At 47.0% G+C, this 22,180-nt stretch overlaps 1 protein-coding gene across 2 annotated transcripts in view; it reads right to left on the bottom strand.

Moving 5' to 3' along the window:
- NECAB2 (N-terminal EF-hand calcium binding protein 2) overlaps nt 1-22,180 on the bottom strand; it is a 304,632-nt gene that overhangs the window by 131,461 nt on the left and 150,991 nt on the right. For both annotated transcript variants that reach the window (XM_073659318.1, XM_073659319.1), the window contains one exon: nt 19,801-19,909. In XM_073659318.1, coding sequence (XP_073515419.1) covers nt 19,801-19,909 — 109 coding nt within the window. The remainder of the gene's footprint in view (nt 1-19,800; nt 19,910-22,180) is intronic.

Here is a 22,180-nt window from a genome sequence, read left to right as displayed (position 1 = left end):
CACTTTTGGGGTGAATGGGCATATGTACTTTCAGCATATGTACCAGAAGCTTTCCAAGTGCGTACACCAGATGTAGGGCATAAACATAATGTAATTCACAATGTAGAGAAGAAAGAATGACTCTCACCAGCCAATTTATCAATGTACTCTATTCAGACAAGACATGCATAGAACAAAGTTTTAACGCAAGAGGGCAAATAAAGCAACATCTAGCTTGCATGGGTTTCCAGGCTTCCTCAGGTGCATATCCATGTGAAACAGATGTCACCTTGTTTTCTCTCTTGTCCTAACCCTCCATTTCATGTCTGCTTGGTCTTACTAAAGTGCTTACTATTTTTATTTCTAAAGTGGGTACGGAAAGTATTCAGACCCCTTTAAATGTTTCACTCTGATCCATTGCAGCCATTTGGTAAATTCTAAAAAGTTCATTTTTTTTCTCATTAAAGTACACTCTGCGCCCCATCTTGACTGAAAAAAAACAGAAATGTAGAAATTTTTGCAAATTTATTAAAAAAAAGAAAAACTGAAATATCACATGGTCATAAGTATTCAGACCCTTTGCTCAGTATAGAGTAGAAGAACCCTTTTGAGCTAGTACAGCCATGAGTCTTCTTGAGAATGATGCAACACGTTTTTCACACCTGGAGTTGGGGATCCTCTGTCATTCTTCCTTGCAGATCCTCTCCAGTACGTCAGGTTGGATGGTGAACGTTGGTGGACAGCCATTTTCAGGTCTCTCCAGAGATGCTCAGTTGGGTTTAGGTCAGGGCTCTGGCTGGGCCAGTCAAGAATGGTCACAGAATTGTTCTGAAGCCACTCCTTTGTTATTTTAGTTGCGTGCTTAGGGTCATTGTCTTGTTGGAAAGTGAACCTCCGGCAAAGTCTGAGGTCCAGAGCACTCTGGAAGAGGTTTTCATCCAGGATCTCTCTGTAATTGGCCGCATTCATGCTTCCTTCAATTGCAACCAGTCATCCTGTCCCTGCAGCTGAAAAACACCCCCATAGCACGATGCTGCCATCACCATGTTTCACTGTTGGGATTGTACTGGGCTGGTGATGAGCAGTGCCTGGTTTTCTCCACACATACTGCTTAGAATTATCACCAAAAAGTTCTATCTTCGTCTCATCAGACCAGAGAATCTTATTTCTCATAGTCTGGGAGTCCTTCATGTGTTTTTGAGCAAATTATGTGGGCTTTCAAATGTCTTGCACTGAGGAGAGGCTTCTGTGGCACCCCAGGTCTGGTTGCCACAGTGGCAGCAATGTCATGTCTGAGAGCAGGTGGGAGGTTCCCTGGTTGGGGACAATTAGCATGCAGCACCTCCTGCCTCAGTCCAGGGTGGGGAGAAACCTGCCCTTTATAAACTGGATCTGAGGCGGGGTTAGAGAGTCCAGCCAGAGAGAAGTTCCAGACAAGTCACAGATAGGGACAGGTCAGCAGCAGGCTGAGGAGTCCCTGTAGGCAGAGGAGGAACACGAGGCCAGGAGAGGAGCTAGAAGAGCTCATCCTGGCTAGAGACTTAGAAAGCCAGACACTGGAGTCCGAGGCTGTGAGGGTTATAAGCCCAGCAGCAGAAAACCACCACGCAGGGGACTTCAAGTCCTCTGGCCCAAGGAAGCCCGGAGGCTCAGCCACAAGAGAGGGACTACTACTGCCCTGGAGGGGTGAGAAGTACGGAAGGCCCGAGTCGCCAGTCATACGGGTGAGAACAACACGGTACACTCAGAGACGTGGGCTACCACTACACTACAGCAGGATAGCCAAGAAAGAGTGAAGTCAGCACGGTAGGGCTACAAACTCCCCCTGACCAGCAGGATTTCCCAGTTGCTCTCAGACTGACCAGGTCTCCATTGTTAACCTGTATTCCAGACGGGTCCCTTAATACCACCAACAGTAAAGACCCTGAATTGCATGACAGACTCTGTCGTTACTGCTGCTCCCGCGCACCATCACCCCCAACATCCGCACTCGCCGCCCTGAGGCTATACTCCTCCCGTGGGGAGTTATACTACCCTCTGCTGCACCCTCAACACCAGCCTCAGCGGTCTGCCCTGCAGCGGCGGTTCACTCTGACCGCAATCCACGGGTGGCGTAGTAGGACATTCAGCATATAGACTGCCATTTGGGTTGACCACACTGAGCCACGGGACCGGGTCCCCGCCACGCAAGGACTACAATCCCCAGCATCCACAAAAGGTCCGGTTCCGGGTATCCCCACACACACACGGCCCAGGGGGCGCGTTACTTCCGTCGGGCTACTCTGCCATAAAGGCCCGACTCGGAGGGCTGCAGTGATAGTTGACTTTGTGGAACTTTCTCCCATCTCCCTACTGCATCTCTGGAGCTCAGCCACAGTGATCTTTGGGTTCTTCTTTACCTCTCTCACCAAGGCTCTTCTCCCACGATTGTTCAGTTTGGCTGGACGGCCAGGTCTAGGAAGACTTCTGATGGTCAAAACTTCTTCCATTTAAGGATTATGGAGGCCACTGTGCTCTTAGGAACCTTGAGTAATGCAGAAATTCTTTTGTAACCTTGGCCAGATCTGTGCCTTGCCACAATTGTGTCTCTGAGCTCCTTGGGCAGTTCCTTTAAGCTCATGATTCTCATTTGGTCTGACATGCACTGTGAGGTGTGAGGTCTTATATAGACATGTGTGTGCCTTAGCAAATCAAGTCCTATCAGTTTAATTAAACACAGCTGGACTCCAATGAAGGAGTAGAACCATCTCAAGGAGGATCACAAGGAAATGGACAGCATGTGACTTAAATATGAGTGTCTGAGCAAAAGGGTCTGGATACTTATGACCATGTGATATTTCAGTTTTTCTTTTTTAATAAATTTGAAAAAATTTCTACATTTCTGTTTTTCTTCAGTCAAGATGGGGTGCAGAGTGTACTTTAATGAGAAAAAATGAATTTTTTAGAATTTACCAAATGGGGCTGCAATGAAACAAAGAGTGAAAAATGTAAAGGGGTCTGAATACTTTCTGTACCCACTGTATATACTACAAATGACGAAGAGCACCAAACAGGTTTGAAGTGAGCCCTTGTTTTTAACAGACAGTACTTGTAGAGCAGGGCCGACCGATCTCTGTGTTTGCCAATTATCATCATCTGAATACGGAATGACATATGGGCTTTCTGAGAGATTTCACTCATAGTACTGAAACACAGGAGGCATATGAAGTGCTTGGTGATGGAGACCTATAAATACGGAGATCTCTGGTATAAGGGGCGGCATACGCTGGAGTGCCATTATAGCAGAAACAGATTGTTTCATAAGGACAACCACCTGTCTATACGTGAGCATATGGATATCACTGTGGGGGAGGGGGGTCATTTACTATAACCGTGGCTCCAGTTCTGAAGGACCCAAGTAATTTAGGTAATCTAAATACTGTAATACTACATTTCAATCTATTTATCAGGGGTGACTGGAGCCGGACCTGTAGTGGCCAGTTGATCGACAGATTGGTTGTAATAAACCTTTAAAGGGCGCTACTGATCCTGCTGAAAATCCTTATTTCTGTGATTTAAACGACCACTGGATGATAACATTACCATTACTTCAGACTGGTCACAAACCATGAGGTTTAAAGGGTATCAGAAATATATGGCCTATCCTCAAGATATGCAATACTGTACATGTCAGAGAAATGTGGGACTCACCCATCTATTTTGAGAATGGGGCACTGTTGTGCACACTTGTCAGGGGAGAGGTGAAAGGTGCACTGTAAAGTGCAGCCTCTTCCCCTATGATCGTTGCTTGTGATAGGACCCTGTTCTGATGATAGGAAATGGCATCTATTCAGTATTTACTGCATTTGCTACCAGATCAAGGTGGCCAATTTTTGTTGTTAATTCATCCTGCTACACCTCTGAGGATGTCGGCTTTAATTTTTCTGTAAATCCTACATACAATTTCCGAGATATTTCCTTTATATTTGGTGCTAATTCTTGTGGCCTTTCCAAGGAGGCTCCCAGGATCCTCCGGGGCGTGTCTTTAGGCTGCTCTGCATAATTACCCTGCGCCCCAATATTAATAAACGGCCAATATCTCTGCACCCAGATAACAGATTTACATAATAAAAAAAAGGCATACTCCGGGGAGTAGCGGGAATAAAATAAAACCAAAAACTGACAACTTTAGACCTGGTGACAGGTTCTCTTTAAGACCCTCAATTAACTTGAATGCACCTTAAAAAACCCGCCTCAGCTGCAAAATCAACTTCAATTATAGTTAGTATAAAAAGCTATAGAATTATCACAAATCTAATATAATATGCAACAACGCGCCAAGGGGGATTAATGTGGACTATAAATCATTTTGAGGAAACATCTTTACAACAAATCCTGTGATGAGTGGGATCCAGCGAGATCATCCTCGTATACGGCAGCCTCGTCCGGCTCCACATCTACAGCGGCAAGGAAAGGTCACACATCGACCACTGACCACGCCGCTAAATATCTGCCGTTATAAAGGCTACTTATGTGACTATGGCGCGATACATCACAGACCGGCTGCCAGAAGCTCCACTGCACAAGACAGGAGAACTCAAGGGAACGGATTTCTTGGATTTAATTTTCTTTGTTTATTTTGGGTGGATGGAAACGGACTGTTTTCAGAGCTTCGGGTTATTAAACATCTCATATGGATTCATTCTGCGCCGTTCCTATGGAAACCAATATATCGACAGATCTGCAATGTAACCACTGACACTTTACAGCACAGATACGTAGGAAGTTCTTGGGGCTATACTCGGCATCTACAGTATTTGCCACTTACTGCAGAAGTCTTATGGATAGCTACAGTTTATCAGCTTCTAAAAAATACACATTATCATGGCTACCTTCACAACCACATTTTTGGTCCAAGTGCTGTACATGGAGAAAAGTGACAGCAGTCGGACCAATGTTATTCAATAGTCCTGTCCCGATTATTTTTTTTTCTACATGGAGTGAATGTCAGCGTAAAAAAAAAAAGTCACAGTGTTAGTCTCTTCTCGCCTATTCTAGTCTAAAGGTGCACAAAACAACTCCGATCCCATACATCTGTATTGCACCCGATTTTTACAGATACATCGCCATTATTAATGTAGGAAACTATTTTTGATCTTTTAAATTTTATTCACTGCCGATGTATAAAAACGGATGCCATACAGAGGGAATATCAATGATATAACGGATGAAAAATCATCCATCTTTTTCTGGATGAAAAATAGATGATTTTTTTTTACATGCTTGTGTGAACTTACAGTGGTTGCCACAACTTTTACTTTGATGCTCTATCCTTCGGATAAGGCATCGATGTCTGATCGGCCGGGGTTAGAGACCCCCGCTGATAAGCTGTTATCGGCGCAGGCAGCTGGAAGTACTTACCGTCTGCTTGTAGTGGCCGCCGAGGGGTGCTACACATCTGCCTCCTATTCATATCAATAGGAGGTAGATGTGCAGTACCCAGCAGTGGCCACTACAAGTAGATGGCCAGCTCCGCAAGAACTTCCGGCCGGCGGCCCCCACCAATAACTGATCAGTGGGGGTGCTGGGTGTCAGACCTCGGCTGATTAGACATTGATCCCCTATGCTAAGGATAGGTCATCAATGTAAAAGTAGTGGACAACTAGGTCAAAAATGGCCAGTTGCTGCTCAGTTGCTGCCAGTATTTTGTTTTCTTAAATTTCGCTGTGTGATTCCAGAGATCTGGATCTTTTTTTTTTTGGTACAAATTTTTATAATTTTTACCAAACAGAGTTGTTCACAGGGTAATACAGAGCAGCCTAAAGACATTCACAGAGAATACGGTGAGCTACACGCCTTCTTAGCAGTTAGCAAGGCTGGTTGCAGATATAACAAAAAGTATTTTATTATGGTCTAAAACGCGTTTCGGCAGGGATCCCCTTCAGATAAGAAGAAGCAAAACCTTTTTTACTGACCCCATGGGTGGTAACCCAAGGTTTTTTTGGTTATATCTGACGCGCCCCCTGGGCCATGTTCAGGGGATACCCGGAGCCGGATCTGTATGGGGGTAGTAGTCCTTGTGGCGGTGACCCGGTCCGTGCCCAGGGTGTCAAACTAAGTGGCAGTCTATGGCAGTAGATGTTGTTAAGTGTCGACTACGCCACCCGTTGAGTGCGGCTTTGAAGCCGCCGCTGCAGAGCAGTCCGCTGAGGCCGGTGGTATATGTGCAGCAGTGATGGTATAACCCCCAACGGGAGGGGTATGGCCTCAGGGCAGCAGGTGTGGATGATGGGGGTTGTGATGATGCAGGAAGGAGAGGCAGAGTCAGGAGATGCAGTTTCAGGGTTTTTACTTACTGGTGTCCTTTTAGTCACTCTGGCCTTGAGTGACCACCCGAGCCGTGCTGCGTCCACCAGGTCCTGGACTCGGCCAACCCCCAGGCAATTCCGGAGCGTGGTCCTGAGCTCCTTTCTGACTCTCCCTTCCTCTGGCCGTTCCCACCAGGGATCCACTTTTGGCCGGCTCCCTCGGGTCTCTTGGTGGTCAAGCCTCCTCTGGGCTCCCTGACCCTATACTTGGTGTGCCTTTCTAGTGGATTTGGTGAGGGTCGTGGCAGATCCTGACCACGACCTCCGGTTCCTGGCTAAGGTTTGTCTTGGTCTCTGCCAGCTTGGGATCCGGTACCCGTGTCCGCCAACCCCTCACCCTTTCTGGTCTGTTTCTGGGTTCTTGGGGTTCCCTCTGTCTTTCTCTCTGGGTCCTTCTGACTCCTCTCTCTCTCTCTCTCTGCAGGCCTTGCTCTGGAGCTGGGCCCAGCCGGAGCCACAGCTCCCTGTCAGCCCTCCTGGCTGAGCTCCTCTGCTCTTCTCCTCCTGCCTGAACTGAACCCTGATCTAAGATGGTGCCCACCTTATATACTCCCTCTATGTGTGAACCCAGGTGACCAGCACCCAATGGGCTCCTAGCTTTACCCAGACTACTCCCCCTATCTGCCCCTACACTACTGGGATGTTCCACCCCCCTCCCACTCCAGCCAGGGACAGACGCTGTCATACCTGCACATATACTGGTGGGAGTACCGTTGTTCTGTCCCCCGGAAATGGGATGTATGTAGTGCATGCAGCCTACTAGCTCAGTTCCACACTCCATCCTTACCCGGGAGTGGAATACCACACCTCTGGGTTGAGGTGCAATACCCCTGTAGCAGCCGAATCTTCAGGGTGCTACATTCCCCCCTGGTAAATCACAGCACGTCCTCTGGCTGTAAAAGAATAAACATCCAAAAACATACAATTTTTTTTTAAAACATCAACATATAAAACATTTAAACACTTTCAGCAGCATAAACTTTTTCTTGTTCCTCCGGCCACGGTGCAACTTGTGACCGGGTAAAGTGCCACAGTCTCTGGTAGAAAAAAACAACAGTTTCCTATAAAACCGGTAGGGGGCGCCTTAAAAAGCGCAACTATGTACAAGGGGAGGTATGGCCGCTCTCAGTCCTCGGCCAATGGGGATGAGGAATGGCTGTTCACAGTCCTCAGCCTGTTGGGAGATAGGGACACACGGGTACAGTTCACTGGTCCCAACGGGGACTATATTTTAAACTATTAACTGTTCTTGTACCCTGATGGGTAACTATTTTACAGTTTCACGATACCGTACTCTAATGACGGCGTCCTCCTGTTCCTTCTCGCGGGCAAACTTCAGACCCGTCCGGGTCATCTTGCTCCTCCTCACACCGCAGCTCCTCCTCCGTCAGCCGGTGTACATGAAGGGCGTACGGTCCTTTGGCACATTTGTGCCGGGTGAATGTGACCTCGTCCCCTACATATAGGTCACGTCCTCTGTGTCCCTCCGGCAGATGACTTTCAACGTCTCTGCGGGTAACAAAGACGTCGCCGGGGGTCTGATGATCCCTGATGAAACCCCAACCGTGCTGCAGTTGGAATTTAATCACAGTCCCGGTGGCACGGGGACAATGAGCTGCACGGGGGTTCCTCCGGGTCCGGCTTTTCTGTTCAGCGCTCTGTATTTGCAGCCGCTGCTCACGGACCCGCCTCTCTCTCCTTTCCCTGTCAAAGACCTCCAGCTGCTGCCGGCAGCACTCCGCACGCTCAGCTGTGGCCGCCCGTGTTTCTTGGGTGAACCCCATGAGGTCTTCTCCTGTGGGGTCCCACTCAAACTGCGCCTCCTCCAACGAGAGCGGGGTCATCTTGACAGGCGCCGGAGGCGGTATCAGGGGCTCATCCAGGGGTCTTTCTTTCCGGAGTCGGGGATGGTGGTACTCCGGTGGCCACACAAAGGGCTGCCCATCCGGGCAAGTGTGCTGGGCAAACAAGTCTTCACCCAGGTGTGGCGCTGTGGATGTTGAGGGCGCGGAGGTGGTAGCGGCGCCCAGGTTTACCAGGCCTTGCGACCAGGCTTGGGGCACCCTGAAGGTGAAGGGCACCGTGAAGACGGCGGCGCCCGGGGTTACTTGGCCCAGCGACCAGGCCGGTGGCTCGGCAGAGGTAGAGGGCGCTGTTGGTACTGCGGCACCCGGGGGTACTCTGCCCTGTGACCAGGTCGATGGCGCTTCCTGTTTGGTCGCACTCTGATTTGAGGCGCGTGACGTCACGAGGAGCGCGGCCGCGGCTTCTGTTTGAGGCCTAGTCGGGAGCGGTGACGGTGCAACGACGGGCACGGCAGGGGAAATTTCGGGCTCTGCGACGGGGAGCTGGGGCAGGCTCACGGCTTCTCGGCTCGGGGTAGTGACGTCCCCTTTACCTGCCTCCGTTTCTTTAGCTCCTTCCTCGGCGTCGTCTCCGGCCTTGATTCCTCCTGCGCCATCCTCAGAGGCGGTCTGACTCCTCGTCTCGGGTGGCGTGCTCCGTTGGCGGGTTCCTGCCTGCAGGGCCATCTCTCTGCTCCATGTGGCCAGTACGTCTCGCTGCACTCGGGCCATCCTCTGAGCCAAGCCCTCCAGTGCGGTCCGTGCATGCTCCCGATCTCTGGGGAGCTGCGCCAGGATCTCCACCAGGCCTTCTGGGGTTGTCGCTTGCAGCAGGCTCCTGACCGCTGGGTCGGTGCTGCCTGCCTCCCCCTCCATCTCCGGGTACGACTCCTCCAGACTCCTCCAGGCTGCTCCCATCTTCTCTCTTTTGTTCTCTCTCCGCCCCCATTGAGGGCGGTCCTGGGGCAACTTGGTGATTGTCAGTTCCAGGGGCAGACCCCCCACGCTGATGGACATCTCAATCATTGCAGTCTCTGCTGGTGGGGGCGGTCTTCGTTTTTGGCGCCATTCTTGGTCCTGGCCCACGATGGGAGGTGGCCTCTTGCCACCCTCTGGCACGCCCATAATGGCGTCCGCTCTGCCAAGGCGGGAAATCTTCTCAGATGGCGGGAACCGCTTCCCAATGGCGGGAAACTCTGTGGATGGCGGGAAAAGACTGCAGATGGCGGGCAAACGGCGGGAACCGATCCGAGATGGCGTCCGATGGCGGGGACCCTCCGGAATTGGCGGGAGACTTCTTTTTACGGTAAATATGAACTTTTCTTCAGGCACGCAGTACCCGGTGGTTGCGGGCACGTTATCCTGCCGACTACGCCAAAAGTTGACGCGCCCCCTGGGCCATGTTCAGGGGATACCCGGAGCCGGATCTGTATGGGGGTAGTAGTCCTTGTGGCGGTGACCCGGTCCGTGCCCAGGGTGTCAAACTAAGTGACAGTCTATGGCAGTAGATGTTGTTAAGTGTCGACTACGCCACCCGTTGAGTGCGGCTTTGAAGCCGCCGCTGCAGAGCAGTCCGCTGAGGCCGGTGGTATATGTGCAGCAGTGATGGTATAACCCCCAACGGGAGGGGTATGGCCTCAGGGCAGCAGGTGTGGATGATGGGGGTTGTGATGATGCAGGAAGGAGAGGCAGAGTCAGGAGATGCAGTTTCAGGGTTTTTACTTACTGGTGTCCTTTTAGTCACTCTGGCCTTGAGTGACCACCCGAGCCGTGCTGCGTCCACCAGGTCCTGGACTCTGCCAACCCCCAGGCAATTCCGGAGCGTGGTCCTGAGCTCCTTTCTGACTCTCCCTTCCTCTGGCCGTTCCCACCAGGGATCCACTTTTGGCCGGCTCCCTCAGGTCTCTTGGTGGTCAAGCCTCCTCTGGGCTCCCTGACCCTATACTTGGTGTGCCTTTCTAGTGGATTTGGTGAGGGTCGTGGCAGATCCTGACCACGACCTCCGGTTCCTGGCTAAGGTTTGTCTTGGTCTCTGCCAGCTTGGGATCCGGTACCCGTGTCCGCCAACCCCTCACCCTTTCTGGTCTGTTTCTGGGTTCTTGGGGTTCCCTCTGTCTTTCTCTCTGGGTCCTTCTGACTCCTCTCTCTCTCTCTCTCTGCAGGCCTTGCTCTGGAGCTGGGCCCAGCCGGAGCCACAGCTCCCTGTCAGCCCTCCTGGCTGAGCTCCTCTGCTCTTCTCCTCCTGCCTGAACTGAACCCTGATCTAAGATGGTGCCCACCTTATATACTCCCTCTATGTGTGAACCCAGGTGACCAGCACCCAATGGGCTCCTAGCTTTACCCAGACTACTCCCCCTATCTGCCCCTACACTACTGGGATGTTCCACCCCCCTCCCACTCCAGCCAGGGACAGACGCTGTCGTACCTGCACATATACTGGTGGGAGTACCGTTGTTCTGTCCCCCGGAAATGGGATGTATGTAGTGCATGCAGCCTACTAGCTCAGTTCCACACTCCATCCTTACCCGGGAGTGGAATACCACACCTCTGGGTTGAGGTGCAATACCCCTGTAGCAGCCGAATCCTCAGGGTGCTACATATCCATAACCTCACTAGCTAACCGATTGGATTTAATCGCCAGGAGGGCCTCCTTCCAGCAATCTTCTACCTTGACTTCTACTGCTTGTCTCCAAATAAATCCAGCAAGCTACTTGCTGTGATTCTCACCTCTATGTTTTATACTTACAACATTGTGACTATAATACCCTATGTGGGGCACTGCAGTTTTTTTTAGCTTTTTATTCTTGCTCTCTTGGCAAAGATCATAAAAAAGCCCATATCTCTGGACCCAAATGGCAGATTAAAAAAAAAACAAAAAAAAAAACAAAAAAAAACAATACTCATGAAAGCAGCGGGAATAAAATAAAAACAAAAACTGACCACTTCCATTCTTTTGACCCGTCCTCTTCAAAAAGTCGACAAGGGGGCAGCAAACTGCTGCTATTGTGAAATTACAACTTCTAACATGCCTGGGGGCTGTCAAGGAATACTGGGAGTTTTAGTTTCACAGCACTGGAGTGCAAAGGGTTGATTCTTCCTGGAGTGGACTAAGGAGTACACTGAAATCTAACAGAGAATTGTCGCTACAAAGCTTACAATCAATTAGAAAAAAGCACTTTACTGCAGCAAAAATTGTTAATTATCCTGGACGTCCCTTTCTATAGACAGATGTGGCAGAATTTTCAGATCATCAATTTAATTGCATCAAATCAAGCATCGGAGGCGAGCACCAGCGCCGGAATCACTCAGTGTGATTAAACCGCACTCCCGTGTGGACAGTACGACTGTGTATGGGACCTGCTATTAGTGAGCGTGGATAACAGACAGATCACAGAAATCAGGTCACTTTCGGACTGCTTCCTCTGCAATCCTATTTTTATCCTGAATGCAGCAGCTTTTAGACATGGGCATCTGCACGCAGGCCTCCTGCACTCGCGGGGTCTTTTCTGTTGATATCTAATGGTTGGGGCTCAGTATAGTTGGTACTAGTGGCTAATACCTGTCCCGCAACTGCTTCACGTTATCTCCATCACAATATAAGACATTTCTACATGGTAGTAAAGTTGTGTCTATGCCGATTTACACCCTTTTATCCCAAAAATTAACCAGATTGGGAGAGATTTATCAATACTGTCAAATTTAGACTAGACAGGGTCGCCGCTGCAGGAAGCCAGCAGCAGGAGTGGGGTGATACCCACTGCGGGCCCGGGCTGGGAGGAGAAGTCGTCCCTGCGGTGGGCTTCAAGAAAATGACGGTAGTGCGGGCAGGAGCGGAGTCTTCGCTCTGCACATTGATCTCCCGGCAGTGGGCTTCAGGAAAATGGCCGCCGGAGGTGGCGCATACGCTGATTGAGATCTTGGCTCGTCATGAGCCGAGATCCCAATCCGTGCATGTGCTGCCAAAGGCAGCCATTTTCCTTAAGCCCACCGCCGGGAGATCAATGGACTCCGCGCTCCTGCCTAGCACCGCTGACATTTTCTTGAAGCCCACTGCCGGGACACACAGTCTCTTCCCAACCCATCGCCCCACTTCTGCCGCAGCGACTCTGCCTCCAGTGACCCTGCTCCACCACTGCCGTGGCTCCACCTCCCACCCCCGGTAAGTTACATTCGGACTATAAGATACACCCTCATTTTCCTCTCAAATTTGGGAGGAAAAAAAAAAGTGTGTCTTCTAGACACACATTTACCTTAGAAAAAAATGTAAATGTGGTGTAAGTCAATAAAGACAGTTTTATTTTTGTTGCAAATTGCATGTGTAGCGCCCCGAGGACTTTGTCGCTGCAGAGGTATTGCACCTCATCCAGAGGTGTGATATCCCACTCCCGGGTAAGGATGGAGTATGGATCAAGGCTCAGTAGGCTGCATACAGCACACACACCCCATTTCCGAGGGACAGCTCAACGGTGCTCCCACTAGACAGAAGTGCAGGCACGACAGCATCTGTCCCTGGCTGGAGTGGGGAGGGGGGGTGGAATACCCAGTGCTGTAGGGGCAGATAGGGGTTGGGTCCTGAGCATAGGAAGGAGCCCATTGGTTGCTAGTCACCTGGGCTCATGGTCAGAGGGAGGTATAAAAGGTGGGCACCATCTTAGCTCTGGGAGAAAGAAGAAGTTCAGTCTGTGAGGAGAAGTGGAGAAGGCAGGGAGCAGGGCTGCTGCATGGGCTCTGCTCCCTGGGCAGGCCTAGCACAGAGGCCGGGGCCAGAGAGCGAGAGAGAGAGAGAGAGAGGAGAGAGAACAGTGGAAAGGAAAGGGAACAAGACCAGAACAGAAGTAACAAGTGAAACAGAAAGGCTCAGGAACGAAAAGGAAGAGAGAACCCTAAGGACCCAGGAGATTGCGGGTGACGGGTTGGCAGAACAGGGTACCGGATCCCAAATTGGTGGAAGCGAATCATCTTCAGCCAAGAACCGGAGGTCGTGGCCAGCCCTTGGTGCGACCCCTCGCTACACCTTGCTAGGAAGGCATACCATAGAGGGTCAGGGACGTGGGCACGTAGCCCTCCCAAGAGAAGGCCCCCGGGAGCTGGACATAAGCTTGGTCACTGGTGGGGCACGAGCCAGAGAAAGGACGGAAGGGAGCTTTGAGACATACTCCAGAAAGACCTGGGAGTTGACCGAGTCCCTTGCCTGGTGGACGCAGCACGGCTTGGGTGGTCACTGCTTCGCGAGAGTGACCTGGAGAATACAAACTGTGAGTAAAGGACATTGGATTGCAACACGTCGTCTGTGACTTCTTGCTCCTCCGGCACTATTGGGACTATCTCCACCATCACTCCCATCATCCACGCTAACTGCCCTGAGGCTGTACTCCTCCCGTGGGGAGTCATCCCATTCTTAGCTGCACACATAACACCGGCCTCAGCGGTCTGCCTTGCAGCGGCGGTCCCCATTGACCACAATCCACGGGTGGCGTAGTCGGACATCATCATAATACCAAGACTGCCACTGAATTGACCACCCTGGGCACGGACCGGGTCAGCGCCACGGAGACTACAACCCCCAGCGATCCGGCTCCGGGTATTCCCTGCACAACACAGGCCCAGGGGGCGCGTCACATGGAATTCTGAGGAGTTTCTTAGTTATAACAGTTGGTCATGTGTTAGGGTCCGTTTGCATAAACCGACCGGTGGCAGTAAAAAACTCCCGATCCATGGACATTTCATAGTCAGTCTACACAGGCAGACCTAGCTAAGCGATGCACACTGTACAATCTGTTGAAGATCATTCAGTGCACATAGGACACTATTGTCCTTGGCAGTGCGATACCCCACCAAGAACGATGATCTTTTATGCTGCACAAATGATCATTTCACCCGATAAACATTCATCGGGTGATTGGCAGTCTGTTTACACTGGAAGATTATTGTAAATCGAGTACTCTTAAGAACGCACTCTGTTTCTGCACCCCATTCCTATGGTTTTGTGTATAGTTATGATGCTTGACTTTGTTTCCGTGTCATAGGCCAAGTGACTCAACTACGCTTTTCTGCAGCAATTCTTCCATCTAAACCACTTCTAACTATACTTCACTGAACAGTAGATGGGTATCATTGATTACTGACAGTTCTGAGCTGATGGCACTACTGGACATCTGCCACTTTTGAAGGGAAGTAGGCATGATGTATCTTTTATCTGCTACACCAAGTTTCCTTGGCTGACCACTGCGCATCTACGGTCCTCATCATTGCACATTTTTGTTGCTTCTTCAAAAAAAGCTTAAACAGCACATATTGAAACCCCAGTCAGATTTGAAATCTTTCTTGGGAGAAACCTTGCTGATGTAGTACAACTACCTTGTGCCTTGTTGTGTGCTTAGACTTGCCATAATGTAAGACCTGTGGTGTGAAACTGTCTTCCCCGCTATCACAGTATTTCTTTTTTTTTTTTTCAATTCTTTTATAAAAAAATTCATATCAGAAATTTCATGCATCTTGGCACAAAGGACTATCACCATGATGTAGTAACTCCATAAAGTAGAGACGTGGACGACACGTAAGGCTGCATTCGGATAAGATCAAGTCCAACAGAGGCACAGCATTAGTGAAGGGACATCCGCACCTGTGGTGGTTTCTGGTGTCGTCGTCCTCCCACCCCTTCTCAAGCTAGAGGTCCTTTGTGCCAAGATACATGTACATTTCTGACATTTCAAATTTTTGATAAAAGAAAGAGAAATATTGTGATACTGTCTTTATTTGTTTAGCTTGGCACAGAAGCATTGCAGAATCTGTGATGCGGCATCTGAAATAAGAGGTGTGGAGCTACTAGTTGGCTGTTGTGAAGAGGACCTGGTGTCAAGTTGTAAAGTGCCAATTTTTGCTGCTCTTATTTTATCCTTGCTGATCCATTGAATATTCTATTCGGTTTTGTTTTTTTAAACCTGCTATACAGTTTCACATATGTGGGTCTGGTCTGGTAATGGAGGAGGATCCAGTCCAAATGACAAGTAATCTGAGAGCACACAGTCCAATTTTGCAAAGTCACTGGCACAGCTACATCCCCTTCCCAGTGTGTAAACTAACTGGTAATTGATCTGGAATATAACAATAATGATATGATCTGAAAAAAAATATCTAATATATATCAAATAGTTGCAGTGGGTAAGGAGCTATAAAAGAAAAGAAAAAAAAAAATTACCATGGGAATCCTCTGTCGCTTCATCTCTGCCCCACCAATGGTCTCTGCTAGGTCCATGAGAAATAACATTGTGACAACCAGTCCCCTGACCACTGAGGCCATTTTATTTATTTATTTTACTCACTTATATAGCACCATTAACTCCACAGCTCTTTACAGACATTATGGGCACTGTCCCCATTGGGACTCACAATCTACATTCCCTATCTGTACGTCTTTAGTGTGGGAGGAAACCGGAGAACCCGGAGGAAACCCACACAAACACGGGGAGGACATACAAACTCCTTGCAGATGTTGTCCTTGGTGGGATTTGAACCCAGGACCCCAGCTTTGCAAGGCTGTAGTGCTAACCACTGAGCCACCGTGCTGCCCATTGATTGGTTGCTGTGGCAGGTGACTGCTGAAGGGGACGTCTCACCATGAAAGTGATAATATTTTGACAAGTCACCTGACTGCTGAGGTCATTAATAAGCTACAAAGTCAGATGAATGGTGGTATAATTTACCATGAATTATTCGGTTGCCTATGGTCATGTTCCCCCCCAACTATGCCTTCTTTGTTTAAAAGATGGCGGAGCTGACCAGAAGTGTTGTAAAAACGTTACAAAATTTTTGTGAAACTTCAAATTGTGCAAGAATTCTGTAGAAAACATCTTGCACTCATCTCATTATTGTATTTACACCTGTTTTTATCTTGAATTTATAGTATTTTGAGCCTTTTTATATTTGCACCATATTCATCTTTCCATTTGCACCCTTTTTTTCTAGGTCTATTTTATGTGTTTTTCTGTTTATTTTTTTTTTATGTTTGCCACTTTGGGGTGAGTTTAGGGTTTCAAGATGTTTTTTTCCTGATTTATCATTTGTGACATCAAAAAGTTGCAGAAGTTTTCTTAATAGTATGCGAGTTCCTCTCTGGATTGTTTATTATGTACCCCAGATATTTTGGTGCAGTTTTTGCCCCATTTAGATACATTTTCAACTTATTTAAAAAGTTGCAAAAAAAAAAAAAAAAAAGTCCAATTTAGCACAAAATTCATTAAATGCAAAAGCAATGTTGAATAATTTGGCACAAAAAATGACAATGAATACCCCAAGACAAGAAGATATAATGCGTTATCGCGAGTGGCACGGTGCATAGCAGAACTGGGCAAGGAGTCTGAGGACATCACAGACAATCATGTACATCTAAAACGGTTAGTGGATAGCGTAAGTTTTATTTAGGTTTGTCATCACAAGAAATGAACACCGAAGAGTTGCAGAACTGGGAGAAGGATGTGTGAGGCTATAAGGAGTGACACTTGTATAATTACAGCACTGTTCCAGTACCTAGCGTCTGACACTATGATGGTAATCTCATTAAGGTACGTGGGGGAGGAGAAGGAGGGAGAAAAATGCTGGAGTAAACTAATGGAAAGCAATTAAATTAATGACCTTAAGACGCAGCGAGAGAATAAACAGTCAAATGTTAATGCTAGTTCCATGGCCGTCCCTGAGGTTTCAAGTGAGATCCTGGTCCCCTGACCAAGCCATTCCCGCAGATACCGAACACCAGGAAGGCTCTGGTACCCTGCAGAATGATGGAAACCCACATACTGTGCTCCAGAATGCTAGCAATATGATTATCATTGAGGTATCCTCTATTGCAACCTTTATCAAATAAACAGATGCAAAAACATTTAGGGACATGAAAGATTTCATCTTGGCGATTTCCCTTTAAACCAGAAATAAATGTTTAATCAGAAATGATTAGAGGAATTATGCAGAATTCAGGAGAGAAAAGAGAATCCGTGCGGCTCAGATCCCTTTTGTTTGATTATGGTTTTCACAATAAATCAAGGGAACGTTTTTAGAAGCGTCTATCTTCAGCAGCTGTCAGGAAGATGGAGAGGAAGAGAGAGCGAGATGCAGAGTGATGGTGCCGTGTACATCCTCATGGACAAGGTACGGAGCCTATACAGTGGCTCGCCGAGTCCCGTATGGCTCCATTGTGTGGCTGTAGGAGAGAAAAGCTCCAAAGACAATGTATATGATAATGTACAACTCTTTGTCTGTTCTGTCTGATTCACGTGTAATCAGATATGAAAAACCTCTTCAAACGCAGATACAATAATAGAGGAAAGCCTTCGTAATAAAGATAGCGGACCATCCGGCAAAATTATATAGAAGAAAAGACATGCTTTTTGTCATTTATTATACTTATATAGCAGCATCATATTCCACAGCGCTTTACTGTCCCCATTGGGGCTCACAGTCTAAATTCCCTATCAGTATGTCTTTGGAGTGTGGAAGGAAACCAACAAAGACCCTCTTTGCAGATGTTGTCCTTGGTGGGATTTGAACCCAGGACATCAAACCCAACATTACTAACCACTGAGCCACCATGCTGCCCCTACATTGGGGTCCAACCAACTGAGGTATTGGTCCAGTCGGTTTTAAAACTAGCACCCTGGTGTTGCGATCATGTTTCTTCCAGCAATAGTAATTGCTTGTTTTTTTACCAAAAAGAAAAAGTTGGCCCAAAATGTGAAGTGAAACAGTCGTGGGCTGATAATTTCACTAATAAACAGTGCCATTATTAGGGCACCGTACAATGATGTTCTTAAAGAGAACCTGATGGCTGATCCATGCTGCCTGATACCCGGGAAGCATATATCAGGGACTGGCTGTATGAGCTCAGCCAGATATGCCCGACTCTGATATGCTGCAACGTTTCGGAGAAAAACATGGTTTACAAGCCACCGGGCACTGAGCCGCATGGAAGACTAGTCGGTCAGGTAGATCCCCGGCCGTTTCTCCCAGTCTTCTGACCTGGAATGACAAGTCTCTCCCTGTGTGCGAGTATAGGGAGCGACCTGTCACTCCTGGGCAGTAGAAGGGCTGAGGACCCGCCTCTCAGACCAACTTTCTCACGGGGAACTTGTATTTTATGTTTTTCTCTGAAACATCACAGCGTGTCAGAGTCCAGCATACCCAAATGAAATCATCCAGCCAGTGCCTGATACATGCTGCCCGTGGATTGGGGCACGATTCCTTATAATGTAAAATTTGGGAACTGTAGGTTATGGTTTCATTGAGGCACTTGGGTGATACTATTCGTTTATTGTGATTGGTATAATTCAGGCTTCACATGGTGACATTTAACCCTTTAGGATAGCTACGGTGGCTTAGAGGTTAGCACTCAACTCCAAGTTGTGTGAAATGGTAAAAAATGGCAATTCCGCCATTTTTGTGGAGTTTTATTTCTATGGCGTTAATTGTGCAATAAATGACCTGGTAATATGATTTTCCAAGTAAGCAGTTATGGCAGTACAAAACAATGCTTTTTTTTAAATATTTTAGAAATAAAAAAAACTGGACCTAGTCAAAAAGAAAAGTTTTGTCTGTGTTATTTTTGGAGACCTGTAACTTTTTTTTATTTTTCTACCATGGAGCTTGGCGAAGGAAGTGTGTTGGAAAATGTGTCTAACACACATAGGAAATGTGGCTTGATCAGAATTTTGGTGTAAATTAGTCCCTATGTGTTATACAGAAATGTACTCCAGTTCATGACTAGCGTATATTTCCGTTTCTGACCCAAGCATCTGAAATATGTGCAAAATTTATTAAGAAACATAAGTCTTTATGAATTTGGCACATCTAACTATAGTGGAATTTGCATCAAGTCCAGCGTGAAAATCAATTGCCTTTAAAATTACAGTTTTGGATGTATTTTTTTTTTTAGTAGAGGATACAAAAGGATGGGGAACGCTAAATGAAGACCATGGTGGGGTTTAGGGCAGTTATGTTTTCGCTTATGAAGACAACTCCATAAGGAGACTGAGTGAGGCCAGGCAATGTCCTTGGGAGAAAGAATGAAAATTAGCCCTCCTAAGAAGGAGAGCCATCTTTATAGTGCCTCCTATAGAAGGTAGTTACCCTATAAGTCAAGGTCAAACCCTTCCTGGCACTCAGCCAACCTTAGCATTGACAAAATGCAATAACCTCATACCATCTCTCTGCAGATGGGTGTCTCTTTTGGAGAAGACTCTGGTTTGGGGAATATTATATGTCGTGTTGCAAGGATTGTTATAGGGTTGGACAACGGCTTTATAGGGCAGCTTCCTCCAATAGGTGTCACTAGAGAAACAGTTTTCTTTTTTAAGCTAATTTGCATAACATTTTTAATTCTTTATTAATAAGCGGTCTCTTAAATTAGTATTCCGTGCTGAAAAAAACATCAGTGACCTTTCATTTCCCTGCAGATCAAAGAGTAGAGTTTAGATTAAAATATTTCCCCAATATTTAACCATTATGAATTTTTCCTTTGAATGACTAACAGTAGCTTGAACGTAACTAAACAATACACTGCAAGACTAGCAGTCAGGAGGCGAGAACAGAAGAAACGCAAAGATATGCTCTGTTAAGCAGAAGAAAAAAAGTCACATTCTTACTTGGTGTTGTCAGAGTCGATGGTGTGAAACAACTTCTCAAGTTCCTCCTCGTTGAGGGTCCCATCTGAGAAAAAGGCCTGGAACTCCTCCAGAGACAACTTCCCATCATCTAGAAAAGAGTCATAAGGATATGTTTGGAAGATGTTCCATTTCTATAAAGATCTCCGAACATGTTTGAAAACAGTTCTAAGCTCTACTGCACAATCATCCTTTAAGATATCCCGTCAATGGTACCAAAGTAAACCAGTTGTCAAGTTTTCATTGGTAATGTAGATGGGAAGAGGTGTTATTTGATCATATATTAGCAATGCAAAACTGAAAGAAATTAACTGGAGCATAAGTTGGTATGCGTGCAATGTATAGGAGCATGTTCACATTAGCCATTAAACAGACGAAACCTAAGATAGAAACAAAATTAACATATACCCTGCTATAAGTAAAAAGCAATAGTGCATATAAATAACATTGGGTACTTAGTTAACACCATCCCACCAGCACCCAGGTGTACCCAGTCGGGACGGTCCTAACCTCTAGTTGTTACGGGTGTATCAGAGGTGAGTACAGTTGCCCTGCAGTTGGTTGCAGGAGATCTCTACGTTTGGCATTACAGACATCTTCTTAGATGAGAGGCTGTCTCTAGGACCTAGCGGCTACCTACCTCTGGTCATTAGCTCCCTGGCCTGGGTGTATATATACCTGGTGTGTCTGAGAGGGAGGTGCCAGCGATATTCATTACTACTTGTGAGGCTTTAGCAAGAGAATTACTTCGTCCTCTCTGGAGCTTGAGGCAGTGTGTGAATTCATCTGGCGTTGTCTAAAGCTAAGCATTCTCCCCCTATTTGTCTACCTTTGTTGTCTATAGAGTTTAGTGGAGATTGACTAGTGCTCATCTCCTCCCATCCCTATCCATAGCCAAACGCCAGGGAGGAACGCGGGCGGCGATTGGTGCAGAGGCAATATAGGGATTTTAGTTGAGACAGGGTGACACTAGACCAGACTAGGAGGTCTCCACTCCCCCTTTCCCTAGTGTCAGGGCTCCCTTTACCTCTTCCCTCTGTGTTGCACTAAGTCTTTCCCACACTGGGCGTGACACTAGTATTAAAAACATTACCATGTGTCAAAAATGACCTCAATGCAGGACCGAGCAGGACTGGGACCCAACTATGGACACCCAGCAATAGGAAGCTAGATTTAAATGTATTAATATAAAAATTTCAACTGGGTTAATTACTGCAATTATGCCAGTTGGCTAACGTGTGACATTTTCCATCAATGTTTTACCCAGAAAAGTTGTAATGAAGAACCTGACACTGTCCAATAATGTGCACTATATTTCCCAACCGATTTACACCATATTTGGGAATATACTGGCTTAAAATTCTCTCTCACAACAATGTATTAAATATTGATGGCCATCAGGACCTAGAGACTAGCGATAATTAGTTATGTGTTTATACAAATACCAATATTTCACATAGTCCAACTTGTAAATTCATGGACGATTATTTCTAAAAGTGTTTACCTTAAAGCAAATTTTGTTGCATCTTTGTCCAACCTATGTACCTAAAGGTTTTTTCTCAAAAACAGATGAAAATGCATGAATAATTCATAATATTTTAAAATTGTCCCCCATAAAAGTATTTAAAAAGTGACAATTTTGCTCAAATTGGTCCTTTTGGAAGACTGGTTAATAAATCTGAAAGTATAGCTGTCATTTTATTAAAGTTTTTATAAATTACAGGAGCTGCATAGTGTTTCTGATCAGTGGAGTCCGGATCCTGAGACCCCCACCAATTACTCAAAACTCATTCTGAATTCTGCAGCTCCTGCAAAAGCAGCGAACAGAGAGATATATGGGCTCAATAGTCTATATATGGCCCTTACACAGCTCTGTGAGAGTGAATGTATAGGCCCATAGACTTACTATTGAGTCTGTACACTGCTTTGTGTGTGCTGACTTCAGAGTGGTGTTTTCAGTGATTGTTGGGGGTTCAGGACCAGGCCCCCCACCGATCAGCAACACTATGCATCACCTGTAATATATAAAAACTTTCAGAAAAATTATAGGTATACTTAATGTTACTGGTGAACAAAAATTATTCTAAAGCCCCCCATACCCATTAGATGAAAGTTGTCTGAATCTACCGATTTCATTCGGACCGGACAACCATTTCATGACTATGGGAGGCCTCTCAAATCTCCCTAAACAGATGATGTCTTGTGTGTCTTGGATAACCAGGGCTGTGGAGTCGGTAAGCCAAACCTCCGAGCTTGTACATAAAGTGCAACACAAATTCATCTCAGCCAAAAGCCATTTATAGGACATTTCAGAACTTTTCCAAATTCTTATGAAAACATTTACAGCACATCCTGCATTGTA

This window comes from Phyllobates terribilis, unplaced genomic scaffold (assembly GCF_046119375.1).
Source record: "Phyllobates terribilis strain yellow unplaced genomic scaffold, ASM4611937v1 Scaffold_13__5_contigs__length_258822181, whole genome shotgun sequence".
Taxonomy (NCBI): Eukaryota; Metazoa; Chordata; class Amphibia; order Anura; family Dendrobatidae; genus Phyllobates; species Phyllobates terribilis.
This window is presented reverse-complemented; position numbering and strand designations above follow the sequence as displayed.